The sequence below is a fragment of the Pseudochaenichthys georgianus genome, chromosome 16, assembly GCF_902827115.2.
Source record: "Pseudochaenichthys georgianus chromosome 16, fPseGeo1.2, whole genome shotgun sequence".
In the NCBI taxonomy this organism is placed as follows: Eukaryota; Metazoa; Chordata; class Actinopteri; order Perciformes; family Channichthyidae; genus Pseudochaenichthys; species Pseudochaenichthys georgianus.
In genome coordinates, this window is record NC_047518.2 from 36,776,466 (window position 1) to 36,800,535 (window position 24,070).

The 24,070-nt window shown below is 40.6% G+C and overlaps 3 protein-coding genes across 3 annotated transcripts; 1 reads left to right on the forward strand and 2 right to left on the reverse strand.

The window, feature by feature from the left end:
• Positions 1-118: 118 nt before the first annotated feature.
• smpdl3b (sphingomyelin phosphodiesterase acid like 3B) lies at positions 119-4,948 on the reverse strand. Its single transcript, XM_034102974.2, has 8 exons — positions 4,786-4,948; positions 3,378-3,591; positions 3,007-3,095; positions 2,752-2,895; positions 2,432-2,601; positions 1,558-1,738; positions 888-1,021; positions 119-774 (listed from the first exon to the last, which is right to left on the reverse strand). Exons 1-8 carry the CDS (start codon positions 4,844-4,846, stop codon positions 412-414), a joined length of 1,356 nt encoding a protein of 451 aa, XP_033958865.1. The 5' UTR covers positions 4,847-4,948; the 3' UTR covers positions 119-411.
• A 1,005-nt stretch (positions 4,949-5,953) lies between these two features.
• rpa2 (replication protein A2) lies at positions 5,954-15,091 on the forward strand. Its single transcript, XM_034101583.1, has 9 exons — positions 5,954-6,084; positions 6,289-6,383; positions 7,086-7,187; positions 8,364-8,477; positions 9,156-9,230; positions 9,359-9,475; positions 11,394-11,516; positions 12,438-12,532; positions 14,579-15,091. Exons 1-9 carry the CDS (start codon positions 6,072-6,074, stop codon positions 14,664-14,666), a joined length of 822 nt encoding a protein of 273 aa, XP_033957474.1. The 5' UTR covers positions 5,954-6,071; the 3' UTR covers positions 14,667-15,091.
• Positions 15,092-15,180: 89 nt separating this feature from the next.
• themis2 (thymocyte selection associated family member 2) lies at positions 15,181-22,604 on the reverse strand. The gene is made up of 6 exons (XM_034101581.2): positions 22,476-22,604; positions 22,009-22,149; positions 21,497-21,922; positions 19,359-20,560; positions 18,035-18,143; positions 15,181-17,624 (listed from the first exon to the last, which is right to left on the reverse strand). Exons 1-6 carry the CDS (start codon positions 22,576-22,578, stop codon positions 17,512-17,514), a joined length of 2,094 nt encoding a protein of 697 aa, XP_033957472.2. The 5' UTR covers positions 22,579-22,604; the 3' UTR covers positions 15,181-17,511.
• Positions 22,605-24,070: the final 1,466 nt, after the last annotated feature.

Genomic DNA, 24,070 nt, shown 5'->3' on the forward strand with positions numbered 1-24,070 from the left:
TGAGTTATATGGGCATGAGTAAGTGCAATTGTTATTCATTAAAATATTTACTCTTGCGATAATACTGATATTAACTGTGCATTGATTCTTGCTGCGAAAAAACATTCAACCAATAAGAAACAGTTTAGGCCTTTTTCTGGTTTTATTAAATATAGTATAGTTTGACAGGGAAGCAACCACAACTAATAAACCAAGGTCAACCAAAGATTGCTGAAGCCAAAGGTTGCTTTTCCCTGGTTAAGTATATTTAAGGCGTGACTCACCTGAAATATAGATGTCATGATTTAAAACAAGAAAAACATTTCCTGTGATGTTAAATATGTACTTGAACTTAAAAATTAGTGTGTCTATTCAATAACTCCTTGAAGCTTCAATAATACATTTTAAACATCAGCGATAGGTCAAATATCATTACCAATTGGCGAGCAGCACACTTACAGCCGCAGAGAGGACAGGAAGCAACCCACTGTAAATGGCAGCTGTCCCTTCTGTTACCAGGCAGCGTTCATACCTGTCAAAGTCTACCTCCCTGGCTGCACACACGTGGTCAACGCGGCAGTCGCTATTGCACTCTGTCAAGTCGTAGTTGACAGAGTTGAACTCATAGTACTTCTGAAGGTAGCTGCGGTCAGAGGCAATGCGCTCCAGAGCCTGATGCATGGAGGCCGGGGAGGCGTCTGGCAGTCTGAAGCTCTCTGTGAGACGATACTCCTCCTCCCAGCGCCCATCACCTGCATTCGCGCGAGTCAGGTTCAGATAATAGGTCACCACATTCTGTTTAAGAAATGGAAACCGGAGTCATAAGAGAGATGTGTTTTTTTCTGCAGAAGGTTTATATTGCAGCTACTACATGTAAAGGGACGTTTTGCAGACTGGCTGTGACTTACTTTGACAAGGAGTGTTTGGGTGTCATATTCAAAGACACGAATCCCAGGGTTGTTGGCTCCGTCCAGGACTCCAGGGAGGGATGTTTTCCACGGTGTGACACCTGGGCTGAGGAACATCGTACTGATGGGAGAGCCTGTGGAAACAGAAAGGCCATCACCTCAGATTATCACAATAATAAGCACAAAAGGGCATGTGAGTATCGCTGTGAATCACATTGAATGCATTAAAGAGTCAAAACTAAGTAACCTAAATACAAACCAAAGAAGAAAAGCAGTATTAGTATCAGGGGTGGAATGTTATCTCACTCCATTTTGGAGGCTAATATTGTAGCTTCATTTTACCTCACTTACTAGTTATTTTCAAGTTCAAATGAATAAAAGAAGAAAGCATCTATCAACTGATAAAGTATGTTGTATTATTATAGGTTAAGTTCCCCAGCCCAGCAGTATATCACAAAGAAAATGCCTTTTACAAAGGAGGTCACTCCTTTGTAAAAGGCATTTTCTTTGTTTAAGTTAAACTTAAAGTAATTTAATTACAATTTTATGCTTATTCTTTTGTACCTTTGTGAAAGTAACATGCAGGATTTTTTTTTCTGACAACCTCAACTTAACAAAATATGTTAATACTTCTTCCACGACTGAGCAATATAACACAGTCCATCCTTACCCGTTGAGTTGTAGAACATTCGGAAGCTATCGGTGTGATGATGGCCAAAAAACTGTCCCATTATGACTGAATGATGCCTCTGAATTAAATCCAGGTACAGCTTGTTGAATCCCGGCACAAACCACGGCTTATTTCTCTTCTTCTCAAAGAAACCTGGGGGGACGTGGCCAATGATGTACACCTGGGAGAGAAACCGATGTAGAGTTGGCAAAAATAGTCTAATTTCATGTAAAGTAGTTAAAGATCAATACATCGTTTTTGCAATGCTTGAGTATCTTGTTGTAAAAGTAGATCCATTTCCTGTGAGATCATTATTCATACAGGGGATGTAAATACAAAATATACTTCCTAATTACCTTGGTAACCATGTTAAAAAGAGGAATGAGGTTTTTATTACTTATTGAATGTTTTTTGCGCTTTAAAGGTGGGGTAGGTAAGTTTGAGAAGCCGGCTCGAGATACACTTTTTGTTATATTCCATGGAATGCTCTTAACATCCCGATAGCAATGAATATCTTAAGTGCTTTGACAAAAAATCCATTAAAAGAATTTATCTGCGGAAGCCATAGTTCTGTAAAAAGCACGACCAATCATTTTAGCCGGCCCGGCTAAAGTAACTGGATGGCCTACCTGCCTGTCAGCCTTCCATCTGAGCACAAACTTGGTCCTCATTGGTCATGTGCGCGTTCGTGTGTGTTGGAGGAGGGGCTCTGTAAGGAAGTGGCAGATTTTTTCCGGCTGTGTATTTTCAAATTCTAGCGCACTCGAGCTGGTTTCTCCAAAATTACCTACCCCACCTTTAATCTGTAATTCAAACTTGACTTTAGATCAAATGTAACCCCTGTTGCAATTCAAAGGTAGTAAAGATGCTTTGCCTTTTCTTTGTTGTTGGCGGCCTCTGTAAGAACCTGATCCGCCCAGGTAAACTGTCCCGCTGGGTCCACCATGTTCTTGGTCTTCTTGTTCTGGTCATAGTAGAGGTTTGTGTTTAGTACCAGCATCCTGAAACCCGTTCGATTGAGCAGCTTCTCGGTGTAATATCCACCTATGTGAAGAAAAGATTTGCAGAACATGCATGACACAATTGGACGTGTGCTTTTAAATGCAAAATGCCATGTGATTTTCTCAGGAAGGCAACCGTTTATATATCCAAACAACAAATATCAATGTATTATTTACAAGAGGCTCTGTCCACCTTTTTTAAAAGTTTCCTTGGACGCTGGATCCAACCAGTCCTGCCACATTTCTGCTGTTTGGTCATAGATGTCATCTGGGCCTGCAGGAAGCTGGCTTTTAGGGTGGAAGTCATGGTTGCCCAGGGCAGAGTACACTTTAGTGTCTAAGGAAGGAAGGGGTGTAAAGTATTCATCAATAATATCAGTTCATAAATGATACAAGTTAATGTTGGGTTTTTCTCCCAGAATAAACGAGTCCCTGAGGTTCCACTTACTTGGAAACACTTGACTTATGATGTGGGTAAGGTTGCTGATAATGGGAAGCACCACTTCCTCTCCAAGATCTGCGTGGGGTGTGTCATCTCTGTGCAGCAAAACAAAAGATAGAAGATACTTTTTAAGGATAAGATGCTTAAAGGAGACAAGTAAAAGAGGTTTTGGTTAAAGTTAAGACAGGTCTATAATAATATTAGTTTAGTGTATAATTCATCCAGGTTGTGTCACTAGTGAATGCTATATAATATCATGAAGAATAAAACATAAACACGGTGAACCACATAGCATTTCTCCAACTGAACTTGGAGACCCAACAAAACAGCACCAAGCAATTAAAATGTTTTACTATCAACCTCAAGCATATACATACCCTGTCCAAACGATGAAGTCCGGATCTGGTAGAATATCCTTCATGGCATACACAGAGGAGTTTATAAGGAGCCATGGCGAGTCACAAGCATAGTCTCCAAACTGTCCAGCATTGGCTGCGGGTCGTTTGCCACTTGATTGGCAAACCAGTTGAGGATCATCGCTCAGTTCGTAGGTCGGGTCCCAGTGCAGATCCGTGATGTGCCAGAAGTTTCCTGGATACAAACGATGCGTAATTGCGCACATTAAGTTGTTTCCCCACGATTACGTAAGTCCAGTGGCGACTGGTCATTAGGGGCAGGTGGGGCACAGCCCCACCTAGTGTCAGCAGAAAGTATTAAAATAATGATTACAACAAAATGCAAAAAATAAATTAAAAAATATATAAAATATATTTTAAGATCATGTTTAATCATCTGATTCGTCTGTACATTGCCGTTTTAGTATGTGTTCTTCTAATTAGTGTCTACAGTGTGTGCCTATTGAGCTGTTTAGAGCCATGTGGGACAAAACCTGATCCTGCCCCTCCCTCTGACTGTCTAAGTGAACGGTGACTGCAAAAACTACACTGCGCATGCTCAGAGTATTCCTATGTAATGTGTGTGGCAAAAAATAATGACCATAGGGGCAAAGTGCTGCCATCCCCACCATACGTCATCTCACATAATTCAGAGCTGATTGGCTGTAAGTACGTGTGCCGCGAAAAGTGTGGTGTGTGAAGAGGAGGAGAGAGAGCTGCAGTGAGGCGTCCTAAAACCAGGAATTAAGCTGCCCATGGCTTCCCTCCACAAAAAAGCAACGAGATTTCTCCATAGGATTTTAGAAAATAGCTCAAAATAAGATCTGTGGGAAACGTAGCTGTTAGATAAATGTACGTTTTGTTCAGCCGGATAATATCCACATGTCTACCCTACTTTTATCATTTTCGAATTAAAAATCTATTGATTAGATTAGATTATGATAGACTTTTGAAACTACAAGAAGATAAGGAGGACTTTTACAAAAAAGTAATAGAGATTTTTGTCCAGAAGGATAGGCAAATTGACTTCATCTTCAAGTCAAGGTAAGACTGCAATGTTATTGAAAATGGGATCTTACTAAGAGAACAATTCAATATTTAAATGATAAAATTACATTTTTTTGGGTATCCTTCTGTTGAACTGTCTGTTTAAAAGTAATTGAAGCATCAGACAAAAAAAGCTTTTGAAAATAATATTATATTTTGATTTAATATATTTGTAAACCTGAAGAGTCAGTGCCAGTGCCTCACCAGCCATGAACCTCTCTGCAGAAGCTTATATATAGACATCTGAGTTTGTTGTGCCCCACCACTTTTGTACATATAGAAACGCCACTGCGTAAGTCTACCAGAAAATATTGTTCTACAACAATTTAACCAGGTTTCTTACCCGACAATGAGATGACCTCCTTAAAAAGCAGACACGATAAGAGCAGCCTTATTGTGGACATGTTGAAATAAGTGAGGAATGCAAAAGTCCGACAGAAGTCAAGTCCAGGTTTGAGAGGTAAGTATATAAAGATAAGACGGAGTTAATCATGACGCGTCTTCTGCCGGAAGGTGGTCCATTAACTAGCCTACTTTCTCTACACGTTACACCTCGTTTCCTCTATTTCAGTTTTTTTTTAAAACGTCAATGGGATTTGTTTTATGATTTAAAAGGAGAAGTGTGAGGTGTAAGGCCTTTATTTGCAGCAGGAGAACAACTGTAGTAGGCCACAATGAAGTTGTCAGACTATATACAAAAACAATGTATCGGCTCCAAAGATTTAATTTAAGGATGAATTGGGTAATGACGATATATTTAAAGGCACCTGACACATACATCCCTTAATACAAACATGTGGGCTAAAGATAAAGTAGGCTAATTGAATTGTACTCTATGCTATAGCATATACATTATTGAGTTTTCAGGTGACCTATTGGGCTATCACAGCATATATGGGTGCACTTTTGTTGCTTTAGTTAGCGAGTAGAGTTTCCATTTTCCATTGTCAATAGTGTAGTAGTGTTTATTGAATAGCCTATACAAGAAGCATCTAGAGCAGTTTTGAGGTAGGCGTGCTGCCTTCGGGGGATGCACGTACTTCCCGGAGATCGGGTCGTAATATTGCTATTGACCTTATTGTTGAGATTCAAATGTAATATATTGGCCTGCATACGCAAAACCAAAATATTAAAAGAGGATATAAGCAGGCCAAGAAAATACTAAGCGTTGCCTCTTTTACATAGTATCAAACGCAATGTTTCCAACAGGACCTGAATGCAGCACTGCCTTGGCACCTTACGAAGACAATTGGTGCCCCGAACTTTGCCTTTTAGGCATTCCCTTCGGAAATTGATTACATCGCTCCCCAACAAGCTATATCAAAATATATTTCTAAAGACACGCGCTGTGTATGTTAAGGGCCGTTGTCAAGGTTAAGGTCTTCCGTAAAATCAACAATTGTACGTATCCAAACTGCCTGAGAGCCTAAAACCGGGGGGGGAAATATCCCTGTGGCCGATTTGTGTAGGTTTCGCGGGACTTCTGCTACGCGCATGTGCAGTATATTGAGTTTAGCGCGCGGGACTGCTCAAGGAAGTCTCCAGAACGACGTGCAGCTGTTGTCTCTGTTCCACAGTGTTTGACATTTTTGACATTTGACTTAATTTAGTTAATTAATTGTTGCCAGCATGTGGAATCAAGGTAATCTTTATGTCCTCACTGTTACTTTGAGTAAAGTGTTCAGCTCGGTTTGTTGACGTTGTCTGGTTGCAGCTAACGTTAGCTTGACTACTAACATGCTTCTTTGTTGATGTGTCTCTGATGGTGAAAACGACTGTTTTACATGGGAATAAACAACCATAACCTCCTTATCTAAGCTTATCTCTGCCTTGTTTTGTTTTCCAGGAGGGTCCAACAATGACTCAAGTACAGTTGGAGGTTACACTCAGTCTCCAGGAGGCTTTGCATCACCTGCTGCTTCCCAAGGAGAGAAGAAAGGGGTTTGTACTAAAGCACAACATTGCTCTCTAAACGGCAACTTAAATGTACTATTTCTTACCACCAACACAAAGAAAACGTCAGAAATGTCTATTTTTCCTTTTTAAAATGATCACTACCACATCTACACACCAAATAATGTTTAAACTGATATAAAGCAATAAATATGGTGCTGAACATCAACCAATCAATGATACATTGCCCCTTAAGTTGTACATTCATATTTTAAGTTGGTTAAATTAATCAAATGGTTGGTAATATACCTCAAGTACTAGTTTTTTTACACATTAACTTGACCTCATTTCCATTTTATTCTTAGTATACCTCTACTTCACTATCATTTAGACTCAGATATTGTGATTGTTACTCCACTACTCTCACTACATTAATTGTAAAGCTTTTGTTGCTTTTGGATTTATATTCGTAATACCAGCCGTTAAAAACAATACAGCTTTACACTGTAAGTTAACCTACCCAACACTAAATTAAGTCATTCAAATGAGCCCTGCCTTAACAAGCTGCAACGTTAAATAAAATAAAAAGTATAATCCAATAACATACAGTAAATGTTGCCGTCCTGAAGTGGGCCTTCTGTTTGATTAGTGTTTTGACAATGACTTGTATTTCGTACTTCTTGCATCATTGGATTTATAATACTGTATTTACACTATTGGCTTACTTCTGTGATTGTGTGTCTTTTGCAGAGAACTCGTGCCACACAGATAATCCCCTGCAACGTGTCTCAGCTGATGTCGGCCTCTCAGGCTGAAGAGTCCTTCAAAGTGGGCGATGTGGAAGTGACCCAGGTAAGCTGTAACCATTTTGATTTGATTGTCTCAGTAAATCCTCAAGAAAAAAATTACATGTTTACAGCGTGTAGCTTCTAATGTGTGAGGGTTTAGTTCTCTTAAACCATATCATATTCAATTGAACATCTCTGGGTTGGACTGTTGGATAAATAAGCTATTCAAAATGATGGGTTCTGCGGAAAAAAGCGAATTGGCTTTTCTTTTTTTTCTTTTTTCTGACATTTTAATAAAGATAAACAATCAATGGATCAATCATTACTGGAAACAATCATTAGTAGCTTCTGTAGTTGTGAGATTATAGTGGTTCAAATGGTCGGTACTTTTCACTTCACCGAAAATGACTACAGTTCCAGGAGAATAAACCGTTCGGTAAAATAGTAAAACATTTTTAACTTCTTTAAGAGATGGTAACTCTACAACCAATAGAGAGGCGAAGTCCCTCCCCTTCCGGGGGAGCTCCATGGGACCTTATTTCGGAAAGATTATGCATTGAAGTCAATGGCGAGAGAAAGATTATCTTTTGATCCCGTTTGAATAGTGCCACGAATTACACATATGATGTTTGTCAATTTAAAAGATAATTTTGCAAGTCAAAAAAATAAAAATGTGTCGTAAAACTGTGAAGTAACACTTTTTTGTGTGAATCCACTCAATGAACTACATCTCTGGTCTCGCACCAACACCAAGACGGCCGTCACGTTGGCACATTTCACTCCTTTCTTTCAGAATGAGGCGGAAAGTATTAAAAGAGGTGAAAATCACTTCAAGTCTGGGCCCGTTGAGAGCTGTACATACACACAAGGGGAGTTAGTCGGTTCCGTAAGAGCCAGCATGCGGGACCGGGATTCTGGGATTTGTAGTCTTTCTAGTTGCGTATTTTTCATAGTCTTTTATTTCAACAGTTTTACGACAAACTGTGACTTTTTTGACATGGAAATGATTATTTAAGATTGACAAACATCATATGTGTAATTCGTGGCACAATTCAAACGGGATCGAGAGATAATCTTTCTCTCCCCATTGACTTCAATACATCATTTTTCCGAAATAAGGTCCCATGGGTCGGAAGCAGATGGGCGGGACTTCGCCTCTGTCTTCACCTCTATAATCATAATGTAACAATTAAACTTGTCGATCTCACTTTTGGATAACATTTCCTGTTCTGTGTCCTAGGTTACCATTGTGGGTATCATCAGGAGCACGGACAAATCCATGACCAACATCCAGTACAAGGTGGACGACATGACAGGCGCTCCCATGGATGTGAAGCAGTGGGTCGACACAGAGGTCAGTGACGCTGCTTTTATCTTTGCACACAACCTTCAATCACTTACGAGAGCGTATACACTTGCTTTTACCTCTTAGAATATTTAACAAATTGTACGGTGTCCTTTGGTTTCATGAAAGACGAATAAAATGTATTAAACACGAGATTATTAAAACCCAATACCAAGAAGTCAAAGTTGGGGGTTTCTGTTCTTCTGTGGTTCTTTGACCATTTTTTAAGAAATGGGCTATTCTCATTTTTCAAACTCAATGCAGTACAGAAATGATGTTCAGCTTTCAGTTCCACTTCTCATCCCTTATAAATAACCTCAACTAGTTTTGGTGAAGACACGCAAACACCAATGTGCATGACTTTGCATAAATGTAATGTGTGCAGTACATTATACATTGAAAACAATCCAATTACAACAGCGAAGTAAGCAATAACAAACTCTTTAAAACTACATCAATTAAGAATGTGAAATCAAGACTCAGACTAAATTATATTGCGATATAATTGATGCTGTGGTGTAATCCCTCTTCTTTTGCAACAACTCTGCAGTAACTCAACATACTCCTTTAAAAAAATAAGACATGGTTGTATTCTCACTTATTCAGATGGTTCAGCATATCTTCATTTGGTGAGCTGCACAAAGGAAGTCCCTTAGTAAGATGTGTGCATGTGTTTGGTTTGTACAGGACCCCAGTGTGGACAGCGCTGTTCTGCCTCCAGGCACGTATGTCAAAGTCTCTGGGAACCTGCGCTCCTTCCAGGTGAGTTGACCATCCTCACATCCTCTCCACAGCAACAAGAAACTAAAAGGCACTTTAACTTTATGATCATTTGCTTTTAGATAAGCTTGTTTCATGAGCAGTGAGTTTTATTCATGTTATTCTCTCAGAATCACAGATCTGTCGTGGCCTTTGGCGTCAAGCCCCTGGAGGACATGAATGAGATCACCTCTCATATGCTGGAGGTCGTTCAAGCGCACATGATGCTCGGCAACCCTCAGAGCCAGGTGAGCAATCTGAAGCATAAACCTCTGCAGTCTTTATTCATGGGCGAAGCAAAGCATAGACTGTATCAAGCATAGATGTAGCATCTGATACGGTTTCTGAAGAGGCAACCACGCCTCTAGTAATGTGTCCCTTTTAGCCTTAAGATACGTTTTAACTCGGGCCGTCAGTCGATTCAAATATTTAATCGCATGATGTCCATAGTTAATCGCGATTAATCCCAATTTAATTGCACATTTTTTATCTGTTCTAAATGTACCTTAGAGGAATATTTTTCAAGTTTTTAATACTCATTAACATATGAGTGGACAAATATGCTTTATGCAAATGTTTGTTTATTATAATTGGAACTATGAGAAATATTCTCAACACAACAACCTGGAACCTCTCTCTTTCTCTTCACTCTCTCTCCACCCCGTGTACTTCTCTGCACTGAGCCAGTTGCTCAATCAGACAAGCCTGTTTACAGTTGTCTTCATAACAGTCAAAGCATGAGACTGAAGTTCCCACCTAGGGTCAAAATAATGCGCTGTGATGTGCAGTCGACACGTTGGATGCGATCCGAATGATCTCACAGTCCCTCGCCCTCCCCAATGTTAATTGTCCTGCAAGCTGTAGCCACCGCCACCCATTTAGCTATCGCTGTTGAAAGCTTGCTGCTCGTAGACGCCGTGTCCAGGCGTCTCCCCGGCGAGCCTTCAATGGTCGTCTGCCGCAAGCGAGCGGCAGGAGCGGGGCTGTCAGCATCAGCTGGGTGCTTGGCTTGCTGTTTTAAACACCTTTTTTTGTATCCATATCTCTTGCTAGAATCTGCCAGCATCCAACTAACAACAACAAGCCTTTGGGCTCTGAAACTACGGGGCGGGCGGAGGACAAATACACATGCGTTAATCGCACGTTAAAATAATTAGTGGCGTAAAAATAAAATGGCGTTAACTTGACAGCCTTAGTTTTAACTGATGAGCTAAATATAAATTCACCCCGGATGCAGTTATCATGAATATAATAACCCAAACTGTTTAATTTTTAAGTAAAATTAGGAATTGTAACATCGGGGTCTATGGAGATGAACTCCCTCCTGAAGCCATTTCAAAAATCGTCCGGCGCCCTGGAGGTTGGTGCTTGCTGAAAACCCCTTTTTTAGGAAGACAGTTTAACTCTTGGTGCTTAGAAATATGTTAAAGTATTCTTTATTTTAATCGATACAGAACCACATCAGTTTGACTCTGAAAATGATTGCCATTCTGTAAATTGCGTGGGTTGCATACTTCTTCTAGCACAGAAGAGTAAACTGTGTGTTTCCCTGAAGGTACATGAGGAAGTCACGTTTGTTCATATCATGTTTCTAAGTATCTGTCTTCCTATTGGGGACGAGACGGGTGGCGCAGTGGTCTGTGCATCCAATCTTCAGATCAAGGGGGGTGCTGGGGAACTCCAGTTCGAAACCCGCTCCTGCCGCCACTGCGTCAGGCCGTTGTGTCCTTGGGCAAGACACTTCACCCGGATTTGCTCCTGGGTATTGTCCACAGTACATGTATAATCCCAATGTATTGTAAACTTGTAAAAGCGCCTCGAGGCGTGAAGATGGACGGTGTGGCGCAGTGCGCTGTGCAATGATCATCAGATCAAGGGGTGAAACCCGCCGCTGCTGCGTCTGTAAAGCCGGTGGGTCCTTGGGCAAGACACTTCACCTGAACTTGCTCCTGTGGGTATTGTCCACAGTTTCTGACCATTGCATGTATGATATATAATATATGTGTAATGTGTGTATATGTAAAGTGCTTTGAGTCATTGAAAAAGCGCTATAATAAAGGATATTATTATAATTATAATTATTATTATTATTGTTTTTAGGGATGTTTTTTTGTTGTGCTGTTCCAGGCAATATGCTGACATAATTTTTTTTTTTTTCTCTTTCAGTTCAGTGCTGGAGGGGGCGCTAAGGTCGTGCCCACCTCACGACAGGACACAGGAAGCAAGGGAGAAGGCTATGCTGGCGCCACCGACATGGTTAACAACGGGTTGAGCGCAAACCAGAATCAGGTGAGCCTTAACTCTATTGTCAATCTTCCAGTTTGCGTGTACAGACAGACGGAGAGATCGAAATACCGTTTCCCACAATCCCGAATATAAAAACAAATGTATATAAAAATATGTGTGTGTGTTTATACCTGTAGTATATACACAGAATCAAAGACACCATTTTTACATGTGCACACATTAAGACCTAAATAAAAGCACAGCAATCAATATATACAAAATAACAGTCAGATAGTCCATAGCAGCGTATACAGTGTCTGGTGCTGGAATTGAGTGTGTGGCCGAGTTAGTGGCAGGGGGGGGGGGAGGGAGGGAGCGAGTTCAGCCTCCTGACAGCCTGGTGGAAAACAAATGAGAGAATACAATGGTATTACTCATTACATTACATGTCACTTGTTAGACGCTTTTATCCAAAGCGACTTACATACTCAGTACTGTGGGCAATCCCCACAGGAGCAATTTGGGGTGAAGTGTCTCAGGGACACAACGACATGCTGACTGCAGTGGGGTTTGAACCTGTTCTCCCCTGATCCCAACACCCACGAACTATTCCACTGCGCCACAGCCACCATACTCGGGTGGTGTGTGCTGACCTGACAATGAAAGTTAAAATAGATGTGAATAATCAAGAAGAACGGCACACAAAAGAACCATACAGTTTCAACCTCTGAATCGAACACATTCAACAACGATCTCTGGACAGAAAAGCTGCAGTTATTATCAGACAAGCGTGCAAATTAATGTGGAGAAGGACATTAAGAAGATGTGTAATTTGTTACGTCTTGCCCCTCCTTATTATATCTGAAATGCATGAACATGGTTTACTGAGGGGAAAAAATTTGGTTTGTGGAGCTGAAGGATGCTTCTGTATTTCCTCTGTGACGCTGCGTGCGGGTTTGAATGTGTCATTGCTCGTCTCACAAGGTGCTGAGTTTGATAAGAGGCTGCCCCGAGCCGCAGGGCATCAGCATCCAGGACCTGAAGCAGAGACTGGGAGGAACGAGTCTCCTTATCATCAAGTAAGTCAAGTTCCCTTTTTTTATATCTTGTGAACAAAACAAAAAGTGAAGTCTACTAAAAAATCTATTAGAAAGCTGCAGCTGATTCAGAACGCTGCTGCTCGAGTCCTCACTGACACTAAGAAAGTGGATCACATCACTCCTGTTCTGAAGTCTTTACACTGGCTTCCTGTGTGTCAAAGAATAGATTTCAAAATACTGCTGCTGGTTTATAAAGCACTGAATGGTTTAGGCCCAAAATACATTACTGACCTCCTGCTAAATTATGAACCATCCAGATCTCTCAGGTCTTCAGGGACTGGTCAGCTTTCTGTCCCCAGAGTCAGAACTAAACATGGAGAAGCAGCGTTCAGTTATTATGTTCCAAATATCTGGAACAAACTCCCAGAAACCTGCAGGTCCGCTGCAACTCTGACTACTTTTAAATCCAGGCTGAAGACGTTTCTTTTTGTCGCTGCTTTTAATTGAACTATTCACATCTTAAACTACACTGTAACTTTTATCCATGTATTTTTTCTTTTAATGTTTATTTTATTAGCTTTTCTTTTTTAACACTTAATGTCTTTCATTTTTTGTAAAGCACTTTGAATTGCCTTGTGTTGAAAAGTGCTATATAAATAAACTTGCCTTGCCCTACCACCCATATTAATATCCGAGCGTCCGATCAGTGATGCGGTCGGGGGACTTTTAGACGATGACTCATTGACAATGATCTCATTGTTTGCACTTTGTTTTCATAGCTTTCCTTTTTAAGAAGCGACAAACGGGGTGAAGAATCCTAAACGATTTCATAATTATATATAATGCAAATATGAAAGCTTGTTGTTCTTTAGCATATAATGCATAGTCAGGATTTCACAAAGCTTATCCACATTGTAAGGGCGCTCGCCTGCAGCATTGGGTGGCTTTATTAGGTAAGAATAAATCTGTCACAAGAAAGGGAAGCTGCCTATTTGAATGATGCTACTAACTATTTGTTTTCAGCATGAACAGACCCTGGATCAGCCGAACATTCAGGAACCTGGTAGCTGTTATTTGTTTATGTTAAGGAGTCAAAATGGCTTAAATATAATCTGATAAACTGCCAGGCAACCAGTCACTTTTTATTTGATAGACTTTCATTTCTTTTCTTTTTGTTATTTACCTTTATGGTATCCCAAATATGTCTCTATTTTATACTTCCTTATTTGTATTAATTGTATATGACGAATGTTATACTATTTAAAGCAGGGGGGTCAAACTCAAATACACAGTGGGCCAAAATAAAAAAATGGACTGGTTCAATGTTTATTGCAGAACTTATTGAAATGAACTTATTGCACATATTCAACCTGGAACTAACGAAGCTTAAATGATTGCCTATAAAAACAACATTAAACATTGAATAATCAGTAGCATTCATTTCTTATGGCTCTATCTGCAGCTTTTCCTCAGTCATTTCTTATGATTACATTTTTCCACAGGCCAACAACAGCTTCAAAAAACCAAACATGCCCTGTTGTCGTAAGAAACATTTTTGAAAAGGAACCATCCATGTAAACTCAGTGTGCTGCTCTGTGATGCACACTGAGCCAGATACTTGGCATCTCATCTTGGGTGCAAGTTCATCAATGTTTGGGGTCAGGCTCTGAGCTGAGGAGATCCTCAGGATTGAGTGAAGGTGCAATATACCGGCGGGCCAGATCTAATAGTAATTAGAAATGATCCTGCGGGCCGAAATTAAATTCACCAAGGGCCTGATTTGGCCCCCGGGCCTTGAGTTTGACACATGTGCTTTAAAGTCTTCTTTCTAATCTATACTCTTTTAATCTCTTCTGAATCCCTTCCTATTCATCATGTATAATTCTCACGGCTGGGAGCTTGGAACCAACAAAAATGTTGTGCATATTTTGCTAGAAAGGCAAGATGTTATAAAAATAGCCAATCTATTTTCTCTTGATGTACTTATGGTTGCAGCTGCCCTTGTAAATGTGCACCATGTTATTTGTGTTGCTTGAAATTCATATGAAAAGACCCTAAAACATTTGTATTTCTTCGTTCTCTAAGGCAAGCAGTGGAATTCCTAAGCAACGAAGGTCACATCTTCTCCACCATCGACGAAGATCACTACAAATCGACAGACAGCGATGATTAGATCCAGTTGTTTGAGTTGAATCTGATATGTCCTTCAGTATCTGTTTAATAATAACTCAAAGCGTTCCCCTAAAACACAACCTCTCTGCCCGTGCCAATGCTAACACTGAGTCACTGAGTGACTTCCAATGATCCGTGTGAGTCGCGGCACTGTGGTCGGTGTTAGTTGAAGAACACATGGTTTATGTTGGTGAGGCTGTTGGTTGACACATCCTGTATCCTTAAGGTTGCTTCTGTATTTTGCCAGTCCCAGAGGTGTTGCTTTTTGAGGAAGTTGTTGTTGTTGGTAGTAAATGCTGTTTCTCTGTATTTCCCACCATTTCTTTGTAAAGCATTTTGTAATTTTAAAAGATTTTGAAAGCAAGTACTTTGTTTTTTTTTGTCTGTTTAACTCACTTTTGCCATAATAAAATATTGTATAATTAACACTTGTGATATTCTTCTTACTTCATGTAGTCTGTTTAGAGATTATTCAAGACATTTTAAATCTTAATTAAGCAATTTGTAGAAATGTGTTCAAATACAGTAGCACTTTATTTACATGAGTATTAAGTTGTGACGCCACAAAACGATACATTTTGTTATCCTCCCACTTCAGATGTCTGTCTTTACTTGAATAAGTCCACCGGTTGTTCAGTGCCGTTGTGGGCAGGATGCAGACATGTAGAGCAAAATATCTGTCTATAAATATCTAAACAAAGTAAAGTGGATTATGAAGCCTCAATGTTGTTGAGACAAACATCTTTAGTACACAATAACAATACAGACAAATACATGTACAGTGCGTTTGTATTTGAAGAAAAAGATATAAACCTAAATGAAATGCAATTAACTTCTGCATTGCTTTTTCATTTCATAAGTACCAAAAAAAGTGTTACATTTTTTTGGCTGTGACTTCCAGGGGAGCCACTGCTATTTTGTGGTAAATGTTGTTAAGAGCCACCCAGCTTTTGTTAACTCGTATACACTATTAAGTTTGCACGTATACTGTCGAAGGTTCCCATTGCGAAACTCGTAAATATGCGTTTTTTGACCCAATATTCAGGTGTTTTACAAGGGTTGTCGTGTTATACTGGAAAGCATTGCTGTCTCTTCAGGATGGTATATGCAGAGTAACGGCTGTGTATTGCACAATCAGACGTTATTATACACAAAATGACAAGCTACAGCCCCTGAAACTCTTATATAGTTAAATACACAATATTCTCATAAGCTTGATTAAAAAGCACACATATACTCATACAACAAATGGTACAATAAATATGACACGGGCAGTATGTTTATGATAAAGGTTTGCGACACAGCCACTTTCAATCACGAGGAGAATAAAGTGGTTAGAGCGCAGAAACAAATGGTTGGAGACTGAAAGTGTTTCGCTGACCACATTAGAAGCAAGGTTGGTATGTGTTGATAAACATTAGCTAATCAAACTGTCCCCAAACTGAATGACTTCCCATGTTCTTGCCTATTGTTCACTTTGTTTGCACTCTAAACGTCTGATTAAGTCAGGACACAAGCCACCAAAAGCCCTGTGGGGTGTTATCAATCCTGTACATAGCCGCGTTCACACTGCGGTACTTTTCCCACAAAGGTTCATGCGAACTCTTTAGTTTGCATGAACTAAGTACAGATCGCGTTCACACCAGAACAAGTCCCTGGGGGTGGATTAGGCAAATGAAGCCGCTGATGTCACTTCTTCTTCTTCTGCTTTGGGTTTACTGGCAGGCTGCAAACCACTTCACGGCGTATACTGCCGCCCAAAGTCCCCGGCCGGAAGTCCCCGGAGTTGGGGACTGGCTTCAGTAGAAGCTGCTGGGAGTCCCAGCAGCTTCTACTGAAGCCTTCCGAGTAAATCGCCAGAACGCCGACACCTCCTCATCTCCACCGCTCCCATGTTTTATTTTGTGTTGCCATAAGTTAGTCTCTCTGCGTTTCTGCGCTGGGCTAATGCTAATGCTAATAATGCTAATGCGAGGATAATAAAATGGCGGCTTCACAAAACTTTTTGGGAGTTTTACGGGGCGTGGTTTGCAATCCGCCCAGCCAATCAGAAATATAGCTCTTTTCTCAAAAAAGAGCCGCTCGAAAGTCCCTGCTCTCTAGCAGGGACTTTCGAGGGGATTAAAAGGTTCGCATTAACTACTTTTAGTACCGGCTCTTTTTGGTGTGAACGCGATCATGAACTAAGTTCGCATGAACCTTTGTGGGAAAAGTACCGCAGTGTGAACGCGGCTATTCAAAGCAGTACCGGTAGGAGCTTATGTTTGATTAATTTAATATTTAAAGAGGACATATCATTCTTATTTTCAGTTCCATACTTGTATTTAATGTCTACTGTGACATGTGTCCCTGCTTTAATGATCAAAAAGCTCTTAATTGTTCTCGTGCTGCCTCTTTTCACCCTATGTCTGAAACCAGAGCCCAGTATGTTGGGCTGGTTGTGCTTGGTCAACCGCTTAGAGATGTCCCACCCCTTAGCCTATCATGTACAGTGTATTGGAGCTCTTATAGAAGAACGAGTGATGTCACTATGTTACAGACGTAAACAAAGGAGTCCAATTGAGGCGTTTCAGTTAAATGCACAAAAACCCATTCAACAAAAAATGTCCCAAATTGGGATCAATAAAGTACCATCTTATCTTATCTTATCTTAACACACTATAGGAAAGGGAAAACCCCAAAAAGCATGATAGGGCCTCTTCAATGGAAATATCTAACCTTATTTAAACCCTTTCTTCTCTAAAATAAATCAAGATGGAAGAGCATAAAAACACTGCAATATGCCATTTTCTTTTCAGTTCCCACCGCCTATATTTGATTTGTTTCTGTCGCGGCAGGACATCATTTCAGTAAAACATGACATTCTCTTGCGCGTCCTTCAGGATCGTGGCAAAAGTCTCATCCACAGTTTCATAGTCATGGTCGCTGTCCACATCTGGTGCGATTTCAGGCAGATGCACTGTGGGAGAAGAGAAGTACAGTTTATGTTGTATTCAGTGTTGTATTCAATGTTGTTTATTTGCAATATTGTTCCTCCTGTCAGCAAATCCAATAAACACAAACAAGTAATAAGTTGATATGATAAGGCTAATCCTCTCAGTCATCGAGCTCTATTTCAAAGTTTCACAATTGTCTACTTCCTTTTACCCACGCGGGTACTGTAGTGTATCTGATATTAGGGATGTTGTGTCAATGCCACATGCACTGGCCTTGTGCTATAAATACATCTAGACTAGAGAACCACTGTGTTTTAATTTGCATCTGAAAGAACACCCAAAATCATTTCCTCCTGCTTGAGTTACAAACAATAGTGGTCTTTTTTTTAATGAGAAACCATTTCTTTTTGAACTTCTGCATCCGGTTCTCCACCTTTTTTCTTGGAGTCCTCCCTTTGCACATAGGTGTTCGGCCGAGCATTGCCTGTAGTCACACAGTGCTTTCGGGGTACTAATGGTGGAGGCTGAGCAGTCAAAATACCCTGCACAAAAAGAGGAAATTAGACACATTCAGCTTGATTAAACACACCACTTATTCACCATGGAGAAAAGTGGAAGCATTGTGTTTGAGTTTGAATACTCAGAAGTTGTTTCTGACCAGTTTACTGAGAGGCTCACTTTGAGAGAAAAATTGTTCTCTAAGTCAAAAGTCACATTGTGGTGGGTTTCATAGAATTAGTTGAGACACATGACAAGAAACAAGTTAAAAGAGACCGCCGAACCACAATGAACTTCGAATAGATCCTGTTTCCTGCATGAAAAGTTTCCCATGTAAAGATTTAAGGGTAAATCATTTAAGATACAAAAAGGTGTTGAAATATGGGGCGGTGGTGGCGAAGTCGATAGGGACTTGGCTTGGGAACTGGAAGGTCACCAGTTCAAGTCCCCGAAAGACCAAGTGCTACTGAGGTGTCCCTGAGCAAGGCACCGTTCCCCACATTGCTCCCTGGGTGCCGTTCAAAATGGCAGCCCACTGCTCCTAACACTAGGATGGGTCAAATGCAGAGAAATAATTTCCCCATGAGGGATTAATAAAAGTTCATCTTAATATTGGTATTGTTTGGCAATTAAAACATGTTATCTATACAAAACGTTCTGTGTCCAATAACTCTATATTATATCTTTACATACCTTGTGAATTAAAGTAAACTAAATACGGTATACTGTAAAATAATATACACTGACATTGAAAGTTTGGGGCTCTCTGCTGGAACTGCTACCCCCGCGACCCGACCACGGATAAGCGGGAGAAGATGGATGGATGGATGGATGGACATTGACCATTTATCATCTGCCTAATGAGTAATATTTCTGTACTTAAATATGATTTTGTTTCTTTAACACATAATTGCTAGTACTTTAAAATATGGACATATAAAACTAGTATCCATTCAATGTTTTAATCACAAAAGAATATGAAAAAGCTAATTTTCTTTAAATGGGTACTTCTGTATTTCAATTTCTTGACAATTCACTTCCATATTCCCTGAAACAGTTTCATGGTAACTATGTCTCGGATCAGCTTTTATCTCACTGTTGATTTTCTATAAAGTTATTTGTTTCTATTTAATATCAGTGTTGGTGGGTTCCTTTTACAAGCCCTCAGGTTTCTTTTTATTCCTCCTGTGCATTTACTTAATAATGTTTCCACTCTTAAGTTTGAAATGCACAAATAAATAACTAAAATCCATACTTACTGGAGGCGGGGGGGCTGGGGGCCTTCGCTTGCCATCCAAAGTCAAAGTGGCTAACTCTGTGCTCGGGACGCTCTTGTTGGATGACTTTTCGATTGACTTTTTTGAGGGTTTTGATGGGGTTTTGAGAGACTTTGAAGATGACATATTTCGCTTAGGGGGTCGGGGTGGAGGAGCTGCGTCGGAGTTCCCCTGTTTGCGAAATTCATAAAAGAACATGTCTGTCACCTCAGTGACTCTGTCCAAATGGCATTTAGGGGGTTGGCTGCTGGGCCATGGAAGGGGGTCCTTGGTAAAATGGACAGACATAGAGAGCCACTCCATTGGGATTTCAAAACAGTGTTCTGGCCTGTGTGCAAAGCTTGCCTGGATGGTGGGCTCCAACATGGCCGCCTCTATTCTGAGACACGCAAACCCAGCGAGTGGATCGGCTTCGAGTTCAGTGTCCCGGCTCACCACTTTAACATTCAGGGGCAAACTAAACTCCTTACCCAAGTCCTTGAGTTTGTACTTCTTGCTATCACTGAGTACTTCCACAAAGTGACCCTGCATGTACAGGGGCAGAAAAATCTCCTCTCTGCCATTCTCCTGCTTCACCTTGTCTTCATCTTCATCATCATCATCATCATCATCCCCATCGTCTGGGTCCTGGAGACGCAGACACAGCAGAGCCTCGACAAACTGCGTCTGTTCCTTGTTGCTTTCACAAGGCAGCTCCACGGTCTCACAGCGAACAACCTCCAGCTGTTCCCCCACACTGAGCGCAGGCAGGCCCTCCTCCTCACAGCTCCTCGTGACACCCACTTTCAGAGCTGGTGCCTGGGATGAAGCAACATGCAGCTCGTACACTGAATTAAACTCTCTTGGCCGCCTGCGGAATCGTCCACCGTATTGCTGAGACACCAGGAAGAACTGCTGAGACTTTCGGCTCTTCAGGCTGGATAACAGAACCATGGCTGTGGAGCTTTTCTTGTGGAAAATCAGGTTACTGCCCAATTTCATTTCTGACAGCCAGCTGCACTTGAACAGAGAGCGTGTCTCAGGGACTTCCAGTATCTCCACTACAGCAGGGAAGGATTCTTCCGGCTGGGAAAAGACCTCTGTCAGACTGAGCGGCGTCACAAAGTTCACGTCCTCGCACAGCTCAGTGGCATCGACCACATCCACCTCTAAGCTGGAGGGAAACTTCAACACGTTCTTCCTCACTGTAAAAGAGAAACAATTTGGCTTTATCAGTGATGGAAAACAATGAAAAAACTGTTCCTCTAAGTATTGGTAGTGCGTGTACATTTAGCAGTTCTGTTTAAAAAGCACGCCTCCATTAGGGAAATAAAGCTAATTATGGTCTTCAACATCATGTTCGGAAAGTCCCACTCACAAGCTCTCATTATGCACATCATAATCTGTCAAGATGAGTGTATATTATTATTGAGTGTATTGTATTTTTGAACACTTATGTATTGACCCTGTTCAAGGTGGCTCACATTTGTAATACTCTATGTAGTGCCAGGTAATGTCATCTAAAACAATGCACCATATTAGAAGGGGCCCTATTATGCTTGTTGAGCTTTCCCTTTCCTCTAGTGTGCTATAGGTTGCGTGCATGTTAATAGTCTGCAAAGGCTAAAATCCCAAATGTTCCCCCCAAAGAGAGTTTTGCTTCCTCAAGACATCTCTAAGAGGCTGAGCAATCACAACAGAGCCGGCAAGTTAACCAATCAGAGCAGACTGGGCTCTCCTTTCAGGGTTCAAAAGAGGCGGTATGAAAAGAATTAAGCACTTTTTGAACATTAGAGCATATAAACAAGTCTCAGTAGAGGCACAACATATATGATCCTGAAAATGAGCATATTAGGGCCCCTATAATGAGATCAACATTGATTTTGTCAAATATATAGCTATACAACTACTAAATGTGGTGGTGAAAGTAAAAAATTACCTCTCAGATGTGAGGCATTAAATAGAAACAATTTAAAACTGTAACTATTAATCATAATAGAGTGCAGTACTTGAGTACATTCACATGTCATTTACATTCATTTGATTCAATTTCAATCAACAGATAAACCAAGTGAAAATAATAACCATGATATAGCCCAGATGCAGATCACTTTTTAAAGAAAGTATTAGGGTATTCTTACTGCTCATGATGGCGTGGACCTGGTATATTGGACAGAGGACCAGGGGCCGATCACACTTGGTTGTGTTGATGAAGCGAAACTTTCGACTGCACAGGCATGGCGAGGACATGATCTCTCTCAGAGTGAAGCGCTCCTCACTTTCACACTCCTTGAACTCCCCTTGGGCAGAAAGTGGGATACACACTTCTGCAGAGGTTTCCTGTTGTCCTTTAACATGGCAGCGCACATGACCCACCTCACCCGCACGCCGCTCGATGGAGAGCACTGTCAAAGCTCGGCCTGCCCCCAGTGTGAAGTTTCCAACAGTTATCTTTGAGCGGTTGGTGAAAGCGAAGGGAAGACAGGACTCCAGGTCCAGGGGCCTCAGGCTCACCATCTCCTCCACTGAAGTGTACGGCATCTCCTCTGGAACAACCTTGAACAAACCTGAGAAAGAGAAACAAGTGTCGGTGTTCAGCCGAGACACAAAATGAGCTGTTCTCACCAGAATCTTATCTGTAGCTCAGACCGACCTGTGTGGTTGATAGGAAGCTCAAACTTCTCATCGTTGCTGATGTCTTCGCAGGAAACCGATAGGAGCTCAATGTCAATGACCTTTATTAGATCCCCAGTAGAAAAGCAGACTTCACTCCCAGAAAGTTCATATATAGACCCTGAAATGGAGAACGGGAAATAGAGCAAAGCTAAATACCAAGATCATCATTTAACAGTGAGCAGATATTTTAAGAACGAATAACCAACAAAAAGATAATGCTCTGTCTTTCCACAACAAGGTCTGACCTGGGGTTTGGCAAAGAAGGAAACATAAATAAAATATAGATTTAAAAGTATAGATATAAACAGATAATACGACAATCCAGACGGTTTACCATGTAGCCATTTTATCTCTTCAAATAATCTCTAACCCACTCAGCTGTGTCCTCACCTCATCTACTCTCACATTATCAGTTCACAATGAATAAAACAATCAAATGCCTACCTTGGAAATACACTCCAGAGCAAACTTGTAAAATTTTTGGTAGACAAGATTTGTCCAATGAAGCAATGAACTGTTGAAGTGACAGCACAGTCGTGCCTGCCATCACTGCTGCTTCAGTGAGCTGCGATCAGAAGTGAAGGCTGACGGAGAGACAACCCAAGCATAAAAGGTTGTTGCCTCTCAGTCAAAACCACAAAATTGAATGAGGAAGTAACAGGATATCTTTGCACGGTGCATGTACAGGCGGAGGACCGATTCTATGAGTAATGCTTTGTAGTACTGTTGATGTGTAATTCATATTTCTAAATTATAAATTGATTTGTTTTCACATAAAGAACACTGAAGCTGATATTCTAATCCAGACTATTTAAAGGAAATGGGTCAAACTTTACACACGTGTTTGTGTGTTGATACATACAATACATACGTAGGCTACAATTCCTGGTACAATAAAATGTACATATAATGACAAGTATAATCAATTTAGTTTCAAGGACTAAAAATTCCAAGACACATCATCATGCTGTTGCATGTCGAGCAGGTGCAAACGTTGTCTTGTTGAAACCACAACGTGTTGTATCTTGTAAAGACTGTGGAAGGATTTCACAGGGCCGCATATAATTTGTTCCCCAATCTATTGCAAAACACTGACACAAAACCACACAAATAATAGTTTATACTTGACAGAAAGGACAGAGGCTACATGTTTAACCCAGACAACCAGAAGAGGGTTTCCTTGAGCTGTTAAGTAGCTACTTTTAGTCCTACAAAGTACTCTATGACACAGCCTCCATGCAAGGAACACTTGAGAAAGAGACAGCACCCTCACTTCCTTGTGCTGATCTCCTCCCACCTCTATGACACGTCAAAATAACCCCGCAGTATCGGACAAAACCCACAACACTTTCCTAATGAAACCCTTGTTGAATCTCTTCAGCAACCCCTGCCCCAAACGCTATCTTTTCAAAACCACGCATGTACTGAAATGGATGTATGTGTTTTTCAGCAAGCACATTCGAGAATTAAGATGCAAGCCCCCTGCAACAAAATATGACATCAGACAAACTTGTGTTTTCAGGTTTATCAAACCACCAGCTCACCATAACAACTCAAATCAGTTTCCATTTTGTTTTCTTTCTGCAACATACCTATTTTCAGTGATTTGAGGGACTTTGTACTTCTACCTCACTACAATTCAGAGGTAAATCATGTACTTTTATTCCACTATATTTATTTTATACCTTTAGTTACTTTCCAAAACTTAAATAAGACTTTAGTTACACCTGGAGACACATTCACCTGTTACCTTGCACTGCACATAGGAATTTAAATTAGCTGCACCGTGATAACACATTATTGCATCAATAATTTTATAATCAAAACATATAGCATATTTTGAAATGGACCAATCTGCTCAATGAGCAGAACTTTTGGTACTTATATGTATATTTTGATGCCAATAATTTTATACTTTTACTTCAGTAAGATATTGATTGCTTGTTTGTTTGTTTGTTTATTTTATTTAAAGGACAGTGCACATTAATTCACATTGCTGTAAATGAGCCAGTATTAGCCAGCAGGCTAATTTTCAACTG

What these genes read in the sequence shown, in the direction of transcription:
- smpdl3b (XM_034102974.2), bottom strand. Translation starts at nt 4,846, where the DNA reads ATGTCCACAATAAGGCTGCTCTTATCGTGTCTGCTTTTTAAGGAGGTC. An exon ending in CCGCCAACAACAAAGAAAAG is followed by an intron (nt 1,739 to 2,431) that starts GCAAAGCATCTT and finishes TTTCTCTCCCAG; the next exon opens with GTGTACATCATTGGCCACGT. An exon ending in CCCAAACACTCCTTGTCAAA is followed by an intron (nt 775 to 887) that starts GTAAGTCACAGC and finishes TTTCTTAAACAG; the next exon opens with AATGTGGTGACCTATTATCT.
- rpa2 (XM_034101583.1), top strand. An exon ending in GCGATGTGGAAGTGACCCAG is followed by an intron (nt 7,188 to 8,363) that starts GTAAGCTGTAAC and finishes TCTGTGTCCTAG; the next exon opens with GTTACCATTGTGGGTATCAT. An exon ending in TCGGCAACCCTCAGAGCCAG is followed by an intron (nt 9,476 to 11,393) that starts GTGAGCAATCTG and finishes TTTCTCTTTCAG; the next exon opens with TTCAGTGCTGGAGGGGGCGC.
- themis2 (XM_034101581.2), bottom strand. Translation starts at nt 22,578, where the DNA reads ATGGCAGGCACGACTGTGCTGTCACTTCAACAGTTCATTGCTTCATTG. An exon ending in CTCTGGAGTGTATTTCCAAG is followed by an intron (nt 22,150 to 22,475) that starts GTAGGCATTTGA and finishes TCTCCATTTCAG; the next exon opens with GGTCTATATATGAACTTTCT. An exon ending in GGTCCACGCCATCATGAGCA is followed by an intron (nt 20,561 to 21,496) that starts GTAAGAATACCC and finishes TCTCTTTTACAG; the next exon opens with TGAGGAAGAACGTGTTGAAG.